Source organism: Seriola lalandi, unplaced genomic scaffold (assembly GCF_002814215.2).
Source record: "Seriola lalandi dorsalis isolate HSWRI2012SDOR001 ecotype SW California unplaced genomic scaffold, Sedor1 jcf7180002054748, whole genome shotgun sequence".
Taxonomy (NCBI): Eukaryota; Metazoa; Chordata; class Actinopteri; order Carangiformes; family Carangidae; genus Seriola; species Seriola lalandi.
In genome coordinates this window covers 1,649,643-1,669,449 of record NW_019525301.1, presented here as the reverse complement: position 1 = coordinate 1,669,449, position 19,807 = coordinate 1,649,643, and the positions used below count along the sequence as shown (strand labels likewise).

At 40.3% G+C, this 19,807-nt stretch overlaps 2 protein-coding genes across 3 annotated transcripts in view; both read right to left on the bottom strand.

Moving 5' to 3' along the window:
- Positions 1-981: 981 nt before the first annotated feature.
- On the bottom strand, positions 982-5,425 carry fbxo2 (F-box protein 2). 2 transcript variants are annotated; one of them, XM_023424666.2, is made up of 6 exons: positions 5,324-5,425; positions 4,407-4,472; positions 3,642-3,825; positions 2,754-2,846; positions 2,537-2,675; positions 982-2,444 (listed from the first exon to the last, which is right to left on the bottom strand). In XM_023424666.2, the coding sequence occupies exons 2-6, from the start codon at positions 4,441-4,443 to the stop codon at positions 2,310-2,312; spliced, it is 588 nt and encodes a 195-aa protein (XP_023280434.1). In that variant the 5' UTR covers positions 4,444-4,472; positions 5,324-5,425; the 3' UTR covers positions 982-2,309. The 2 variants fall into 2 exon arrangements, with proteins under 2 accessions (XP_023280434.1, XP_023280435.1); XM_023424667.2 differs by having other exon boundaries at positions 3,642-3,768.
- Positions 5,426-7,065: 1,640 nt separating this feature from the next.
- LOC111668658 (integrin alpha-5-like) overlaps positions 7,066-19,807 on the bottom strand; it is a 42,537-nt gene continuing 29,795 nt past the window's right edge. The window contains exons 19-30 of the mRNA XM_023424768.2: positions 19,602-19,669; positions 15,445-15,595; positions 14,874-14,966; positions 14,339-14,418; positions 14,087-14,167; positions 13,865-13,970; positions 13,033-13,191; positions 12,813-12,914; positions 9,937-10,050; positions 9,496-9,597; positions 9,233-9,355; positions 7,066-7,865 (exon numbers count right to left, since the gene is read on the bottom strand). Coding sequence (XP_023280536.1) covers positions 7,782-7,865; positions 9,233-9,355; positions 9,496-9,597; positions 9,937-10,050; positions 12,813-12,914; positions 13,033-13,191; positions 13,865-13,970; positions 14,087-14,167; positions 14,339-14,418; positions 14,874-14,966; positions 15,445-15,595; positions 19,602-19,669 — 1,263 coding nt within the window. The 3' untranslated portion in view covers positions 7,066-7,781. The remainder of the gene's footprint in view (positions 7,866-9,232; positions 9,356-9,495; positions 9,598-9,936; positions 10,051-12,812; positions 12,915-13,032; positions 13,192-13,864; positions 13,971-14,086; positions 14,168-14,338; positions 14,419-14,873; positions 14,967-15,444; positions 15,596-19,601; positions 19,670-19,807) is intronic.

Here is a 19,807-nt window from a genome sequence, read left to right as displayed (position 1 = left end):
TGTTTTTTGTTTGATGGTGTCTATAAAACTGATGAGGTCATGCACTCCTTAGTAACTTTGGAGCCCTGTTCATAAAATGTAGTTTAACTAATTAAGCTGACAAGCTTTTATTAGGCTTAAATTGTTATTCATATTGTTGAGATTCATCAGATCAAGCCACATTTTTCCCGTCTTCAACTGTGCACTTGGCTGACGAGTGGAACCCGACGTGGTCTTCAGCTTGTCGTGCGTTCTGAGAAGCTTTTCCACTCAGCGTAGTTGTAAACAGTGGTTATCTGAGTTAGTTAGTTCTGTCAGCTTCAACCATGTCTGCCCATTCTCCTCTGACCTCTCTCACCAACAAGGCTTTTCTGTCCACAGAGCTGCTGCTGCTGTTGGCTGCATTCTGAGTAAAAACTGTACAGTCTGTTTTGTATGAAAATCAGCTGTTTCTAAATTCTGAAAAACTGTGGATGGCACAGGGAACTAAAGTATCATTTTCTGTGATACGATCTATAATATAAACTGCTGCCCCAAAAATAAAGAATTGGGAAAAAAAAAGAAAATCAGCTGTTTCAGAAAAACTCAAACCATTTGACACCAACAATCATACCACAGTCAAAGTCACTGAGATCACATACTTTTTCCTCATTCTGATGTTTGATGTGAACATTAACTGAAGCTCCTGACCTGGATCTGCAGGAGCACTGTGCTGCCACATGATTGGCTGATTGGATAATAGCATGAATAAGCAGGTGTTCCTAATAAGGTGCTTGGTGAGTGTCTGAGTTACAGCACCATTGTACTGTAATTGAGAGCCATTGTGACCTCATGTCTACTTCATATATGACATATGCTCTGACTAACATCTTCATCCACCCGCATGAGGACAAACCACAACCACAAACCACTGAGGCCTGTGCAGCAACAGTAACAGTCATCTTGGGGTGAGAGGTCACATTCAGATCTTCACGCTCAAGTTCAACTTGACAAAACAGACAGTTAAATAGGTGACACTTTATTTCAACCATTTGATTGCTTAAGACACCCCCACCCACCAAACAAGTCGTGTAGTCGAGCCCCACCATCAGCCACTGTGCAGAGGTAGTAGTTTAACAGATCATGATTGTTGTAAGCAGTGATTTTAAAGTTAGTAAAGCCAAGCTGCCTGCCACCATGACAGTGTCTTGTGGTGTTTCACAGGTTAGTGAACTGCGACCTTTATTTCCACAGCATGAACAGCAATATATATGTGATACACTGTGCAGCGGCCTTCCAAAGTATCCGGACCCCTTCGCTTTTTGCACACGTTATTGTGTTGTAGATTTAATTGCCCATCAACCTACACTCAATAACCCATAATGACAATGTAAAACATGTTTTTTCCGAATTTACTAAAAAGAAAAAAAGTGAAATCTCTGATTCATAACTTAACTCAGTACTTTGTAGAAGACGTTTTGGCAGCAATTACAGCTTTGAGTGTTCTGGGGTCTATTTGAGTCTTTTTCACAAGCTTTGAACACCGGGATTTGGGCAGTTTATCCCATTCTTTCTAGCAGATCCTTTCAAGCTCCATCAGATTGGTCGGGAGGCGCCTCCGAGCTGCAATCTTCAGGTCTCTCCACAGATGTTCTATAGGGTTTAAGTCTGGACCACTGTGTTGTCTTGGCTGTATGCTTTGGATCATTGTCGTGTTGAATGGTGAACAGTCACCCCAGTCTCTGGTCACATGCACTTTGGAGTAGGTTTTCTTCAATTAAATCTCTCACCAGTGAGAAGCCCCCACAGCCTGGCGTTTCCACCACCGCTGTTCTCCTGCTGTCACTCAAAGCTCAGCCACAGTTTTATCATGGAGGTCTACATAGAGTTCCTTGCACTTCATGACTTGTTTTTTGTGTGTGTGACCTTTTGTACATATGTCTATTCAAATCAGTTTACCACAGATGGACTCCGGTCGAGTTCTAGACACATCTCAAGGATAATTAAAGGAGACAGGATGCACCTTTAAGCAGATTTAAGTGTTTTCGACTTGAGCACCACAGGAAAGGGTCTGAATACTGAATACGAGATTAGACATTTGCAAAAATGTCGAAACATTTTTTTTCACTTTGTCATTATGGGATATTTATGTAGAATTAAAATTTACAACAATAAAGTATGTAAAAAATAAAGGGGTGTGAATACTGTCAGAACCCACTCTACAGAGGTGTAAGCTACAGTATCGGTGCAAGGGCAAAGCTGATCCTGTTGAAACCTGGAAGCCTTCAGTCCGTCACTCTGGTGCCCTCATATTACACTAGTTCTCTCCTCTCACTCTGTTTTCCCCTCCATCACACTTCAATAGTGACAGAGCTCCCGGTGACCCGCACTCCAAACCAGCCATCCCAGTACTTGGTGTCTTGTCCTCCGTGTTCAAAGGAGATGAAACGCAATCCGGTGCCGTATTCAGAAAACGTATGGCTGACCTGGAGTTCACACAGAGACAGAAAACCACTGTTATCTGTACAGTCGGGTGTGGACCCTGCGGGGCGTCCCCACATGTCTCTTCGCTGTGTACCTGTTTCCACGAGCAGTCATCAGACTCGGGGTTGAGAGTCACCGGCTCAGGTTTGAACTCCTGTATGACCTCCCTGTTCTCATCCAGCAGACACACGGTCATTTGGTAAGTGCAGCCGCAGTCTGTCCTCCCACAGTACCTGCAGGATGAGCCACACATTAACCAGTGACACTTTAAAGGGGGTGTCTACATGTCTGTCAGTCCACCGCTGGCTTACCAGTCCTCCACTGTGACGGCAGGCTGAGCATCCAGCTGTTCAGAGCTGTAACCCTCCAACAACAAGTCGATCACCTGTCTCTTCAGACACAGCCTAGGACACACATTTTTCACAAACTGTGAAGACTGCATGGGACTGATATGAAAACAGTCTTATCATGTATATGTATAAATATATATTATCCATATTAAATATAAATGAATAGAATAGAAATTATAAAACATACCAGGGTAGTAGTAACATTCAAATGATGGATGATAAGGGATTTTATTGTTATCCTTCACTTTTGTCATCTTGAAAAAACAAACGATAAACTGAACTGGAAAAAATAAAAAATAATAAAATAATATAAGAAAGCTCCCTCCCTGTTGAGTATATGGTTTGTTGGCAGCATTCCAGCACTTCTTGTATTCCCATAGTGAGCTCTTAGTGTTTTTTGACCAGATCCAGTCTTAGATCCTGTCTTTTGCCTGCCGATTTTGTACCTTTGCCTTCCTGGACTGACCTCCTGTGAACCGACTACTTGACTGTTACTGCTTTACCCCCGCGTACGAGTCTGCATCTGAGTCCCTGCCTGTGTCAGTTATCACACTTAAGACATTAACTCTAACTACATAACTCTATTAACATAAGTTCAAGCATACTTTTGATTTTATTATGAAACCATCTTCTTCCCTTACATGTGATTTGCTCCATTGTTTGAATTTTCCCTTTTGTGGATGCATGGACATGATATGTGTAACCATAATTAAGTTGTAATGTTCAAAGCAAGATCTTTTCCTAAATCTAACCAAGTAGTTTTGGTGCCCAAACCTAACCAGACATGCACTGATTTATTTAGCATTTAAATTTAGTGGTATAACTACACATGCAGTGATAAATACTCACTCATACGAGGTTGCGAAGTACTTGGTCACTCCGTCTTTGCAGAAGTCGTGGCCACAGTCTCCTGGCATGTCCTCCACCTTCCACTGGTTCCCGCCGTTTTCCGTCAGCTCCCAGGAATCCAGCTCCTCTGGGAGGCAAATGCACAGTCTCAAGCTGCCAATTACCATGTCATGTATTCTCTGCTCTGTATGAGTCAAGTTGAATTTTTCTTGTGTGAAAGTTCATTCTTGACTTTTGAAAAAGTTCAATATAATCTTTCTGCAAAGTCTATTTACTGTCTTTTTCCAGAGCAGCAACTACATTTCAAGGGGATTGAGTTGTTCAGTTCTGAAACATCTGAGAAGTACATAAGAAGATCAATACCACTCTGGTATCTGTCTGTGACACCTGGTGGTGAAGTAGTGAGCCTTTTTACGGCTGCTGCTGCTGCTGCTAGGTGATTTTTGTTTGGGCAGGGCCATGCTAGTTCTTTGCCCCTATTTCCAGTCTTTATGCCAAACTAAGCTAACCAGGTGCTGGCTGTAGTTTCATATTTACCATACAGACATGAGAGTGGTATCTCTTTTCTCTAACACTCAGCAAAAAAGTATTAAACAATTCCTTTGAGAGCAAGCACAGATTTAGTTTTGTGTTCAGGAAGCGTAGCAAGAAAATGAATTTAAAGTAAAAGTTTTAGACAATAAAAACACTGTACACTCCATCTACTTCACTGAGTAAAACATCCAGTTACATAGTTGCTGATCCGCTATTGGGAAAATGACTTACCTTCCCCACTGGGATTTGACAGCAGGTTTCTGGCCATGATTACAGCTTATGCAGAGGAGGCAGGACCTGTACAGAGCAACTCAAATCAATAAATCTCTCCACTGCAGTTTCTATCAGGCTGTGTGGTTCACATCCACGAATCACGTCACAGCATTAGACCGGGAGGGTTGCAGGGGGGTTTGAACAATGAGTCTAATGATGGACACAGTATTGGGTCCAGCGGGGTTGAAGAGGTTAAAAATAAAACAGGGGGACCGTGTGTCCCAAACTGGGTCAGGTCACCTCCACAGATTCCAAACCCAAACACTATAATACCCTGACTGCTGACTCACAGCAGTGCAGATGAGGCAAAACCCTCCCTCTGTCCATCCTGAATAGGAGGTATCACAGAGGATCAACCAGTCATCAGATCGGCCAGCAGGAAAACAACATTGGTAGGACATTGCCATAGAAACAATGGTTTCAAGGGGCTAGTTTAATTTCACTATCCTACTTAGGGAGTGTGTATGAATGACATAGAAAGGAATGAGTTATACTTTGTTTTTGTTTTGGCTTTACTTTTTCTAACCACACTGATCACAAACCCTAAAAATGTTCCCTAATTTATGGGTTTCTCATCAGTTTTGTGTCCAGGTCAGTCATAGAACAAGCAATAATAACTACTTTACAAAGTAAAAATATCAGTTTGAATCAATATCTACTTTATCTGAGCCACAGAGAACAGACATGTTCCATGTAAATGCCTCTTAGCTGCATATTCATTCTGCATTTTACTGCTGACTAAAGCTCCAAACACAAACAGCTGAGTCATCTGCCCCTGCAGACTCTTAAAGATGCAGTACGTGCAAATTAATGTCATGCTCAACCATAAATGATACAGCTCAGTTTAAACACATATGACAGAATTTGTTACTCACAGCCCAGGGAAAGTAAGCAAAGTCTTCTGTTTCGTCTCTGTCTCTTTCTCAAACTGACACTTGAGCTCCTCTGCAGGATAACACCCTCGTGACGGAGGCTTTTATAGCCAGGGAGCACACACACACACACACACACACATACACACACACACACACACACATACACACACACATACATACAGTAAAAGGGAGAGGGAGGGAGCGAGAGAGAGGAGGAGAGACAAAAAACACCAGGTTGGGAGGGAGCATCCATCCAGCGGAACTCAGCAGAACCACACATGCACACACTCAGCACAAATCAATCAAATACATCAATAGCAACTGTGGGAGAAAACATTCAGTACTCTTCATCATCAAAGGTCAGAGTTTATTTTGCAACAACTTAACCTGCTGCAAAAAAAAATTGTGGAAGCCTAACTCAAGAGAGAGCTGACCCCCGGGCGCAGAAAACACACACACTTCAGCCAATGTAATAATCACACTAAACTGCCATTTTGTTTCACTTCATTCATTCATGCATAAATTGCTAAAGACAATAAGACATAACAGAATAATCCTCCAGCCTGTTGACCTGTCCTGTTCAGACAGAGGAAGTAGAGCATTTCTCTTTGCATTATGCAAATTTGTCAGTAATGGGAAGTAACTCACTGTGCAGAATGATTAGAGTTTGACACTAAGCTGTTTTCACATTCATCTGCTGACGGGGCAAAGTTTCTCTTCACTCACCTCAAATCTGATTTGTGACATCACAACTTGTGGTCAGATATGAACTTTATACAAGTGTGATGTGAAAGCACTGTGTAGTGGTAGTGTACTGATGTGTACCATCTGCAGAGGGAAGTAATGGGTCACTGAAAAACTTAACTGCTGACTCAAAACATGAGTCATGAGTCATGCGTTAATGTTAATGTGGTAATTCCACTCTGGGTCTGATAAATGTTGTTTTTTTCACACAGTGAAAAACTGACCCAGTTTGAAAGACTACAAACCTTGATTCTCAAATTTTAACCTTGTGACAGCTCTTCTTTATGATCTACAGTCAGTATGTTTAGTTTAACCATAAAGCTTCTGTAAACAAGATTTTTAACTATAATACAGCAGCAAACAACTATTTTCTATGTAAAGATGTAGTGGAGTAATGGCAGCATGAGCAGAGAATGAAGTCACACCCCCTCAGTTTGTGTTTGCCGGTCTGGCAGGATGTGCATGTCAGTGCATGTGAGCCCCTCCTATTAAAACATTAAACCTTCCCACTTTTATAAACACACAGGCTCCACCCACAGGTGAGATGACACAGAATGCAGTATGCAGCGTTCAGGTAAAAGCGACCTTCCAGAATTTCCCCTACTGAAGAAGACACCACGTTTCCATCTAAAAGTCCAAGGCTGAATTTCTTTCCCAGTCTGACTGTGGAGCCAATACTGGTCTGACTTTACCAAGATGGAGAACCTGACAAGCGGCTAAAGGCTCCAGTTTGACTCAACTTTTTGTTAGCTTTTTTGTTAGCTATTTTGTTCTCAGGGTAACTTTATTCACTTGTACTTCTTGTGTGTTTAGTGTCCACTTTCACTGCGTCTGTAACACCTTGCTTACTGAGCATGTTTTGGTCTGAGATGCTGGTGGGGACAACTGGTGCGACATCTAGTGGCAGTGACCATCATTTACAGAACATAAATGCCCTTGTCCACTGCCCACAATATAAAAGGGTTCTCTTTATCTCACAGCTTGCACATCAATCAGCATTTTGTATGGGTATACAAAATTAGGCTTTATTCTGGGCCACAATACCAACAGGTCATAACACAATGAATACATTACATACATCACAACACACACAAAATACCTCCCAATATGGGAGAGGAATAATTCAAGTTAAACATCGCAGTTTCACCAGGATTGTCCTGCAGACAGTACAGTACAACATTCAACAATCAACAGGAAAACACTGTGCCATAAATAACAAGTGGTGTATAGATCATAAAAAAGCAGGAATTTCATAAGATATTAAACACTGGGATTGCAAACGTGGCTTACAATACACTTTTTTTTTAGGAATAAAGGAATACCGTAGCGTTAGTGCCTTTGTTGGAGGTGCATTTGTTTTCCTGTATTGCGTACTGTCCGATGAGTTTTTTCTAAAGAAACATTTTTCCACAGGGAGAAAGTTCTTGTTTCTTTTTCTGCAGAAGTTTCACAAACCTTGCTCTGACTGGACGTCCAAAAGAGAAGTGCATATATACATATACATACACAACTGCATGACCCTGGTAGTCGTCTTTCCTGCTTTGGCATTTTAGTGCAGCACCAGAGGTTTTGTATTCCAGTGATACAGCACCCATAATTGTCCCTTCATAAATGGGTTGCCTGCCTATCATTAGCAAGTTTCCGTCAGGTGTTCGGGAATGTGACGATAATTCCAGTTCCTTGGAAAAGCTGCAGGGAAGGCTCCGTCCTGGATCTAAGCCTCAGAGGATGCCTGTGGTTTGAGCTGGGCCTTCTCCATGGTTGTGCCGTAGGGATCTGCCCTTTTAAAGAAACCCATCTGGAGGGAAACAGGGAGAGAGGAAGATCAGATACAAATCTGACAAAGTCTAGACTTAAAGGGAGGAAACTGATTACAGGTAATTAAAGACATTAATATTCACAGCTGAGTTGAGAAAAAAGTCATTTCTGATGTTGGCAGATCAGAGCATGGCTGGGTTGATATAAAAAGTTAATTTCAGTAGTGCAGACTCAGTATATATTAGGGCTGAAAGATACGCAAAGCTACAAATAGTGTCGCAATTATTTTAACACATTGAGATTGTGATACGAGTCACGATTTTATTTGAAATGGTCATTTTTGTATTTCACTTTAACAGAAAAAAATATAAAAATGATGATAATGTGTTTTCTTATGTCTGGAGAATTTGATTTTCTCTGTAGCACCACAATGCTTCATTTATTGTTTGTTTTTGTGACACATTTTTCCTTCATCAAAAAATTGCAGCTCTTGCGATTTGGACATTTCACCTGGCCATATTGCGATTTTGATATTTCAATTAATTGTTCAGCCCTAGTATATACTTGTCAGTTCATGCACCACATGCTACATGTATGTACAGTCAGACTTTCACACCTAAAAAGTACCCTTTGCAATGCCATAATAAGACGTTTGTTGCTCTCATATTGAACTCTGAATTTCAATTTGCTGATATAAGCTGCTGCTTACAAGTACATTTGAGTATTTTTACAATCAAATACTCCAGTACTTTAACTTAACAACTTTCACTCAATATTATTTATGTTATTTATGTTATATATATTACTTATTATTATTATTATTATATTATATTTATATTATTATATATATATTATTATATATTATCGTATTGGAGTAATATTTGACCAGGAGGATCTATACGTTGACTCAAGTAACGGAACTGTGTACTTAGTCCACCTCTGATGATGAGAGCGGTGACACTGAACCAGACAGTAAAACAATCAGCTGAAAGACACTAAGACCATTAGTGCAGCTTTCAGGAAACTTCTACTTCAGATTTCTGTTTATTCTATGCACATACTCACATCTGCATCTCACAGACGTAGCATGTAGCACAGTCAAACACATAGAAAAAAACAAATCATTTGTCTGTTGACAGTGAACTACAGTACTTTATGTTATTGACACTCACACATGTCACAGTTTGTTTTATTTTATATGTTATATGAATTGCTTTGGAATCAGAATAATGATTGATACCTAAAGCACTAATATGTGGCTTACTTAGCAAACAGCTACTGGCTAATTGTGAACACCATTTAAACTATACCTGAAGGGTGCTAATATTAAACTTTAACATATGGCAGCCAGTCAGAAACTGTGATTCTCTGTGGTAATTTTATGAGGGTTAGTCATCAGCTCATTACCTTGTACAGTAGATATATGAGCAGGGCGAGTAACAGCAGCCCAGCTAGAACAGCCAGGATGATGATCCAGACTGGAACAGAGAACAGACTGTCCGGCTTGTTCCACACCACAGCCGTCACCACCTGAACAACGGGAAAACCACAGCGATCAGATGAGCCACCACAGATCTGTACCACCTGGCACCGACTTTCTCGTGTAAATAAAACAAAGTTTACAAGGTTGTGAAATTGTAAAATACAATAAAAGAATCAGATGAAGTTACCTTTTTGGATCCCAATGGCTTGAATTTGGGAAGAATAGAATAAGGCATCTTGTCCACTTGGTACTGAATAGAGCACTCCAGAATGTACTGCTTATAGGCCTTCTGTGGACAAGAACAACACAGGGTCAATGAGGGGTGATATCTGAAGGCTGCTGTTTTTTGGGTTTATATTTTTTTTGTGGTTTATCCCCTATAGATACAGATAAACACTGACGCTCCCCCAATTCTAAAATGATTATATACTATAGTACATTCTGTAGAGAATTAGCTTGTCCTATGGATTTGGCACACATTATCTGTCACTGTTGTTTGGTAACCTCCAACAGAGGGCAGTATAAGAGCAGGGATCATTTCATGTTGGTTGTCTCATGCAGTCTAGAGTTTCCTGTACAACCAATAACACAGAACAGCACTGCAGAGCAGAGTGACCCGTGGTCTCACCTCGATGAAGGTTTCAGCCCAGAGTCTGGAGCGTACAGTCAGGATAACACTGGCTCCTCTCTCCAGCAGACCGACATTACACTGCAGCTGCCAGCACTCCACTGTAGAGCAGGTCTGTGGAGGGACAGAGCCAAACACAGTCAATGTAGCATGCAACAACAAAATGATTAGTTTCAGCTTCCTCTGGTAGGAATCACACATGACAGAATTATTCCCGTTCATTTGAACCTTCACTGGCCTCTGGTCGAGAACATTTTAGAAAAAAAAGAAGAGAAAATGTTGCGCTTATTACCTCAAACCGGCTGATCTATCTTTGGCAAAATTCCCAGGGTGCGCAGTGGTTTTCAGAGTCAGATCTATTCTGGTGGCTTCTTTCCAGAAAAATCACTGGTTGCATGTGACATGTTAGTTTTTAAAACTTTTACATTGTTTTTATTTAGTTTAGTTTCAGAGGACTGGATGAACAGAAAGATGTGAATTAACACACCATACAAAAAAAAACCTTCAACCAAAAGACTGTTTTGCTGATGTCCTAGTACAGTCCTGCTACAGAGCATTTTTATATGGGCATTTTCTAATTTCAGTTAGACATTTTTCATGTTTATGTTTTATTTTTTAACATTTACACATTGTTCTTGTTCATAAAAAGTGACATGTGAGTAAAAATGTCTTTTTCTTTCACTTTAATTGATCAGAAAAACTTTACTTAGAAATCCAAAAAAGGGAGGGGGCTGTAAAGGATAGCAAAGCAATTCACAGTCTGCACAATATCCATTTTAAGAGACAAATCCTTCATCATTAAAATATATTTTAACCCCAATGTAGTATTGATTTCTAAAAAGAAGTAAGATAGACAGATATTAGATAGATATTTTTCTCCACTAGGAAATGTATTACAACAGTCTGTAAAGTCCAGAGCAACATATCCTATATGGAACCTCCTGCACGCTGTGACACGCAATTATAAATATCAGCAGTCGCTGTTTAAAGCAACATGTTCATAGAAATACATGTTTCCTTTGCTGTGACCCAGCAGTGGTTTAACCTGATAAAAGCTTTCACACTTGTTGGTTTAAACATTAGGAGGAAATCACTTTTACATTTTTATCAGACACGGAGTCAAAAGTGAACACAAGTGCTGCTCTGTGCTCCACACCTTCCAGTAATCAGCTGTTAGCTTATGCAGCACTGAGACATTTTGTTAATGGAGTTTCTGTAGGTGATGCTTATTTTGTTGTCTCTTCAGCCCTGGTGGATATCACAGCCTGTTTCTGTAATTTTGTTTCACTTCATTCATTCTCCTTGAAATGCTGAGCTAATCAGAAATGTGTGCCTTAATTTAAAACTAAGATATCACTCCATTATCACACTACGTTAACAAACCTGTATAACATGCTTTGAATGTTTATTTTGCAAAGTAGACTTAAAACTTAAACTCGGAAACTGTTGAAAGGTCTGCAGCACACACTGAATTGTCCCTCTGGGTTGGTACTGATTTAAAAGTAATTTCACTCCTTAAACTAACATTCAACTTTCAAACAGTGGATGTTTGGAAACATCTTTATGTGGTTGGATTCTCCAATTTACAGATGGTTTATCTGAATACCATGAGAGATGAGCTGTCAGTGGCATTACAGTCAGTGACGCAGGCCGCACCAAAGCAACCTAGGCCTACATCACAAACCTAATTAATTTCATCTCAGAAACAATTACAGTAAGCAGCATGAGATGTTGGCCAGAGCTCATTATATCTATTCCCATTTCCTCTGGTGAAAGAAATAATCTCATTATGGTTTAAATCTTTTTCAAGTTCAGAGGGCAGATCTACCTCTTCCTACAACCAGATTGGACCATTTTAGTTTAAATGCACAACATAAGCGTGCAAACCCACTCAGAGCCACCCACACAGTCACATAAGAAACCCAGTGGGACTGAACACGCAACACAAGAGCCATTGACTTTCTTTAAGACCCTCTGTTGTGGTGTGTTTGGACTGAACAGACTCACGTCAGCATGATCCCCTCTACATGCTGAGTCAAGAAGGAAAGAGAAGGAGAAAAACAAACACCTCCTGGGGTATTTATGAAATACACAGAGTCAACAATTCTATCCAGATGAGGAACAAATGTGCTGAGGAGGTTTGGAGAGAAAAGATAAACCCACTCAAGTGTTTGTTTTGTTTCTTTACACTTCTAAATTGGTTAGGTTTACCATCAGACTACAAAACAATTATCAACATCCTGAGTTGCTGGAGAGCTAGGCTAACAGCTTGTATTTGTGCTATGCTAAACACAACTATTCCTGTAAACACAGATATGAAACTGATATAAAATCTCGTTTAAAGGGTTTCTTTAGTTTTCTCCACTGCCAAACATGGTTTCAGTGACTGGAGGTTACAGTGACTTGGTATCAGGAAGTGACGAGACGGGATAGCTAGTTAGCATGCTAACTTCAATAGAAGAAAAGATGTGATAGAGACAAGAGTTAACATTGATGTTTCTTCCCACCACTGCAGACAGCTCTTGGTGAGTAAAGGAATGAAGTTTGTTGCTGAAGTCGCATATTTTTTCCAGACTGGTAAGTAAACAGCTGTTAATGCTAACGTTGGCAATGTAGTGACAGCAAAACCTACAAATAGCTCCTTTAAGATTAGAGTAAAGGTTAGATGTTTAGTTCTAGGGGTGATTAGTGTTTAGTTTAGGGGTGTTTAGATTAAAGGGAAACTTCTGGGGAGTACGTAAATCAAATTGCATTGGGGGTAATCTAGGTGCTAGGTTTTGACAAAGAACGTGAACATGTGGAATCAAATTTGATCCTTTTATTTAAACTGTCCATCGTGAGCCTGACAATGCTACAGGAGTGCATGATGAACTCACCAGGTTTCCTTGATCAGGCAGAGGATACACCTCCCTCCTCTGGATGTGGTGCTCAGTGTTGGATTTCAGTGAAGTGGGACCCTCTGCTGCTGGAGGCTGGAGCTTCATACATAAAGACATTGACAGAGTCATTAACAAACAATCAAATGGTCATGGACAAGAATACAACAAGGCCAATGGCCCCAGCAAGTTGTTTCCAAGTGTGTCTGTGTGTCCTCACCTTGAGTTTCAGTGCATTAACAGTGGTTTTGGAGGAGCAGCTGAGCGGCCCCTCAGTGACCACCTCCACAGGGTAGAGCAGCTCGTGGCTGTGAGTCCTCAGAGGACATCTCACCTCTAACGTTGACTGGCTGACCACACTGGGACCATTATTCACCAGCTGAAACAGACAGAGAGTTTGCACTGAGATGATGCTGTTTCTGCTTAAACCTGCTTAAGAAACACAAAGGGCTTTTTAGGGTGAAATAAATCTTCATGAAAGACAGAAGCACGTGTGATGGAGGTTATGAAGATAAATCTACTCTCTTACAGTATGTGTATTGTGTTTCTCAAAACTGACATTAGCGTTTAGGTTAGGAAAATAAAGACCTATTATAGAGACTGGTGTGTTTACCTTTGCATACTGCAAAAGACATGGAAGCTACATTGTTTTTATATAATACATCTCACAAGGGAAGGTAAAAATAGGAGAGATTATAAATTAATTCTCTAATAATAATTATATGTTATTTTCTCATTTGAAGGAAAATAAGGGCTGTAATAAGTAGATAACAGAGAGCCTTTGAAAAAAGCATCTTTAAATAAAGAAAATTTGTGGAGTCTAGCTTCGTTTTCCCTTTTTTATTAAATCCATTTCACATTTTAACAATCTCAACTCATCTCATTTTATAATAAACAATCTAAGTGCCATAAAGGCTAGAAAAGGTGTACCGGTTAAGATAGAAACACTCCGTCAAACTTTCATAATTCTCAATAATTTATAGATTACAGGTCTGGATCAGGTCACCTACTGGTGACCTCTGATGTAGGGTTTGTAAGAAGTCATGGCTTACCTCATAGACATGCTGAAGCTCAGGGCCGACGTCCTGCTCTTCCCTCAGAGTCTGATGAGCAGTCCAGTTTGGAGGAGGAAAGATGACTTTGTCTGGCCGAGAAACACTGCAACAGACACAAACACAGCGTTTAGCGGTTATCGCTGCAGGAATCACAGTGATAAGGATGATTATATAACAGTGATGTAATGATGTCGTGGTACAACAGCAATGAAGCCTCACCCCTGCAGAATGACATCAGCCATCGCAGCCACCTCCAGCTCATACAGCACCACCTCGCTCTCAGAGTTATTTGCATTTTTACTACAACAGACCATAACAAGACAAACAATTTGAACAGGTTTTAACAGAAAATGACTAATATTGATGGCTAACAATGTCACAAGCATTCATTTAACATTGGTTAACTTACTAAACCTGAACCTTAAGTGACATTCAAAAACCAAAATAAAAGAAATTCTAGCTGTGACCTACCTTCGTATTTGGAGCTCAAACTTCACAGTACTGTACGTGTCCTTCAGTCTAGGAACAGTGAACCGAAGTCCGGCCCATAACTAGGAAATGAACCACAGGAAAAAAACAATTTATCCCAGGAAGATGAAAAATAAATCATAAAAAAGTAAAATTCCCTCCACACTTTTCAGCAGATCTAAAAATGGCCTCATTAACTCATTTAAGTCCATCTTTTTGTTGGAGATGATGAAAGGTTGGCAAGCAGTTTTTATTATTTCCGTTGCCAGAAAGAAATATTTTATTTCTCACTGTGAACAGACAGAAAATAGCCATAAACTGAGCCTGGACTTATTCTGGGCTTAGTTATTCCCCATCTTAATTTTACATAAAAGTTTGATTGATGTTTTGTATGTTTTACCAGATCAATATGAAAACATTTTGAGTTTGCTTGTGTATGAATTATGTTACGCAAGAACAATTTAACTTGACTTAATTGTACTGAGACACAAAAACTGAGAAAGGCCAAAAGCAACACGTGGGCTTTGTTGGCTCTTACACTGGTACCAGGCTTCATGGGGTTTCCCAGATCACACAGGAGATAGCGGGTCTGGTTTTCTGCCTCATAGCTGCACGTCAGCTGAGTCAAGCTCTGGAAAAGACACACAAAAAAAAAACATCAAATACTGTCAACTCTTTACCTCTGATATGACGTAATTTTTTAACAAGATGTCTCGATACATTTTGATCGACTGACAGCTTTTATAAAAATGTTTGATTACAAAGTGTTTTCTGCCACAAGATGATTCCTGTTTCTTGGTGCACTTTTTGTATAGTGTGTTTACTCTGCTCAGGTCCAAGGGGTAATGTACACAATGTGGGTTTTCCACATCCGTTAATCTAAAGCACTGCAAAGGAATTCTACTTTGCTGGGAAACCAAACAAAACTTTACGAGTAATAAGCAAAGACACTGTACATTGTTATGAAAGCCAGAGACTTGTTATTTGTGCTCAAGTTGGAGAATAATAATATTTCAATAATAAAGAAATCATAATAATTATCGGTATTCACACACACAACAAAAAGCCCAAGCTGAGGGTATAGTTACAGTGACAGTTGTCCTCCTCACCACATTGTTGCGTGCTATCCCGCTGTAGTCGGCCTCCGGGGGAAGTACCACATATAGCTCAGCCTCGTACGCCCCTCCCTCTCCCTCGTTCCTGGCATTGAAGGTCAGACTTAAGGAGTTTTCATCGCCCAGGTAAACCTCTGTTCTGTCACTGGAAGAGAAGGACAACATTATGACTACACTTCTGAATGTTTTACTATATAGTAATATTAGGACCTTTAATACAAACTCTGTACTCTGTTTCCTATAAAAGATAAATACAGAACCCATAATTGAGTGTGGTTAATATAACACTGACATATTTGTAAGTTAGCTAATTAAAGCAGAGATCAAACATATATATTCTGTAAACTGTTATCATATTACCATCCTCACTTTTACAGAGAATATTATTAGTTTACATTTTGATTTGTTTCACCAATTTAAGTTGCATATGTGCACATCCAGCAGACACAGTCTCCATCTAAATTTTCCACTACGTTCAACAGCTAGTCACTAACTTTGTCTGACTGCTGTTTGGTGCTACGCAGGTTGTGTGACGAGTGTTTTTATTTTTTGCTGAAATGAAGTGTCTTCTGCAGCTGACACAGACTATAACAAGACTTGGTGAAAACCTAGTATATGATCTGTGTATGGTCAATGTGTCAAATTGTGGATGTAGTTGAAAGCCTGCTCCAAAAGTCTCTACATGCCACTAGATGATGTAATACTCTAATCAGCATCTTCATGGCGTCATTGCGTTGTATTTGCTTTTTCGGCCTAATGTCAGCTGGTTTCAGCCCTTTATCCGTTTGCTTCTCTCCTCCTCTCTGTGCTCCCATATGCATATTTTAATAAAGCTGAATTGCCAATAAAGCTGTTCTCATTTACATTCTTTTCTGTTTCTGTTTTCTGACAATGGAACAGAAATACATGACAGTAACTGAAATGTGGCCCATTAAAACATGTTAACCGACAGTCACTTCCATGCAGCTCCTCTGCACTGCCAACCTGATTTTATTTTATCACCACGACATTGTCTCACAAAGTCACCAAACACATAAGTGAAAGACAGTGGCAGTGCTGTGATTTGAGCTATATCTCTCAGAGAGATAGAAGCTCATTCACTATGCCATGCGGTCAGACAGTCACTAGAAAAGAAAGTCGCTAAAGGTCTGAAAAGTTGGGAAATCTAGTGGCAGACGGCGCCAATTGGGCAACACTGCCTGTAAACACCCCCTGATGGCGTAATAGAAACTTTTCACACCAATTCATTTTGACAGAGCATCAGCTGATTGGAAAACTCCAACACTGGGCTGGCTGACCAACAGTGTAAGTTCAGCACTTAAGCGTCTCAAAAATCAAGTGGCATTCGGCTGATTACTCAGCATACATTACTCAGTCAGTCAGTCAGTCAGTCAGTCAGTCAGTCAGTCAGTCAATCAGTCAGTCAGTCAGCAAAACTTGTGTTCATGGGGTTGGCCCAACTGTTGCAGTCGAGCCAAAAACACAACAATAAGCTGAAAGACACAGAAACAAGTGAAAATTCCCAGGGGGTTTCATCTCTACAAGCAACCCCCTTCACATTACACACATTCTTTAGATCTCTAATATAAAAATATTGGTTAGTGCAGCTACTGACGAAGAGGTTCAGATGGGTCCTGAAACTCAGTGTGGATGGTTTGTTCCAAACACAGTAAGTGTTTGTGCCGTTTGTGCTGACTGAAACATCTGTTTCTAACACTATGACATACTATGTCAAATCCTACTGTACAGTATATAGTATACAAATATGATCAAGAGATGAAGATGAAGATGAGTAAAATCATTAAAGAATTAAATCTTTTACAGCCATTTATGGTTCCAGAGGATCAATCACTTTGGTGATCCCTGGCTTTGCCTTTAGGGCCACCATGTGGTTGATATTTGTGGTTTTCAGTGAAATGTCTCAAGAGTTATTGCATAGATTGGAATTAAATTTGGTACAGACGGTCATGTCCCCGTCAGGATGAATTGTAATAACTTTAATTGTCCCTTTACTTTTCATCTTGTGCCCTCAAAATTTTAATATGTCCAATATTTTATGACAAAATAGCTGCAAAACTAATGACGGATAAGTAACAGCTGTTAGCATTCTAAAACTCTCAACTGAGTATGCTGAGGTTAGCATTTAGCTCACGGAACCACCATGCATACGGCATTTAAAGGGTGACTAGCATGTCTGTTGGCTGTTGGTGTTCATCTTTTACACATTTATCTATGTGGCAATCAAAATGACCAAAAACAACAGCTTCCATTTACAGCCTCTACATGCTGGCAGTTTAATTTGCGCTATCTCTGCTGCCGAGTCAATTGTAAGTGAGTTGGTGCAGGGTACGACCAGAAAGCCCAAGGAGCAATTGTAAACCGTAATGAAAAGCAGGGACGTGAAGTCGGTCCAGACAATACTTCACTGTTTTAAGACAGTCCCCAAAGGCCATTTTCTCCTGCATTTCTGTCCATGACTGACCTGGGAAATGACCCAAATCTGATCACCGTGATTTGTCTCAGGAAACCGACCCCCACCGTATTCTGCATGTTCACAGTGACGCCCCTGTGTGCAAACACACTTTCAGTGTAGTGATAAATCCTCTCAACACCCTCCAGTTTCATCCCTCCCCCAACAGCTACACTCCGCGGTGATAAATTCATGTTTCTATTGAGCAGAAAGGGGGGAAAGGAGTCTGGTTGAGGGTCAGAATCAGGGTTCTTTTTTCATTTCCCTGCATCCTCCTCCCCTCCCCCTCTCTTCAGAGGGTTTGGACACAGTGACCCCTCAGTAGGTAAGACAACCACCAGATGATTTTAATTAGGCTCAGGAAAGTTTAGTGAATGCAGAGGAAGCAACACTGATACCCTAACACCAACACTGAGCAGATGCTGAGAGCGGACAGAAGTCTGCAGCGTATAGTGGAGACGTTACACTACAGTTTCATTTGTTGGAAAAATACAGTGAATCATAAAGCTCATAGAAGTGTAATTGAAGCCAGAGGAAACAACCAAAACAACAGTGACAGCCCTCTAGGCTGTGAATGTTAAACATCCCACTGTTTGTGAATTCTTGGCGAGCTCGAGAAAAGTGCTGCGTCTTATATGTCAGTGAGGGGAAATTCTGTTCAGTGAAAGTGCTGAATCATTTGGTCCTGTGGCAACTACAAATGTAGATCTTTGAGCTTTCATGGGAAACTTTTCTCACTGAGTGTATTTCTGCAGCTAAGAGAAATCACATGGCCGTGTAATAAAAAACAGAGCTCGCTGGCTGAAAGGAGAGAGTCAGAGCGTGTGTGTGTGTGTGTGTGTGTGTGTGTGTGTGTTCGCTTTGTGAATGGACTGAGACACTGCCGGATATTTGGCTGACGCCCATCCACAAACACAGATACATGATTAATTAACAATAAGTGAGTGTGCCAAGAGTCAGGAATCTCTCCTCTGTATCTGGACTCCAGTTTAGACGTGTTTATTCCTCATTATATCAATACTAAGCTTCTTCTCTTTCATTATTTTTCACCAAACTCATTATCTTATCTGCAGGTAAACACTTCTTTGTCATTCAGTATCACTAGGTAACTCACTAGGGAAACTAACCCTGACTTTAACTCACTGTGTGTATGCGTGTGTGTCCTTGAGAAGAAGTATGTGAGTTCTTTTTTTGTTTTTTTTACTGTGCACATTGTGCAATATCATTTACTTATGAGATCTTTCAAATCTGCCACAGTTTGATTCTGGCTTGAGGAACTTTGTTGCATCAAAAAAAGACAATCAACATCTCTGCCATTATATAGCTTTTTTGATTTTCCAGTATAATGTGATTATATTTATTCTGTTTTTTTGTTTCCAAGCTCTTACTGTAGTGCTGGTCTGGAACACAGTTAAAGCTGCATTAATCAATATTTTTCATATTAACCACGGATTAAATGACTATGTGTAATGTGAAAGGGGTCGTTTGTCATGGTTAACCCACCCAACGCTACAGTTCCCTTCAGCTCTATGAATCATTTTAACTCCTTTCAGCTCATTGTTTTGGTTTTCCTACAACTTCACTGTTTTAGTTCACTCTCACTGCTCTGATCAACCGGCAGCTGGGTTTATGTTTTGTTTATTGCATCAGGTAAAGTAATACAAAGGTGATTTCCTCTCACCCATGAACAGCCAGTTTGAGGTCAGGGACACAGACGTTGTCCTCTCCGCAATCGAGTTGAATCTGGGCCTGAGAAAGACAGAAGAACAGAGATAAATGGGGGAAAAGGGTTAGCGGGGCAAGGACGAGCAAGGGGTGGATTTGATGTGTGAAAGAGAGAGAGACAGAGAAAGAGACAGAGAGAGAGAGGTACCCGGGGAAGAGAGT

What these genes read in the sequence shown, in the direction of transcription:
- fbxo2 (XM_023424666.2), bottom strand. Translation starts at nt 4,443, where the DNA reads ATGGCCAGAAACCTGCTGTCAAATCCCAGTGGGGAAG. An exon ending in TACTTCGCAACCTCGTATGA is followed by an intron (nt 2,847 to 3,641) that starts GTGAGTATTTAT and finishes TGTGTGTCCTAG; the next exon opens with GCTGTGTCTGAAGAGACAGG. An exon ending in GCCGTCACAGTGGAGGACTG is followed by an intron (nt 2,676 to 2,753) that starts GTAAGCCAGCGG and finishes CTCATCCTGCAG; the next exon opens with GTACTGTGGGAGGACAGACT.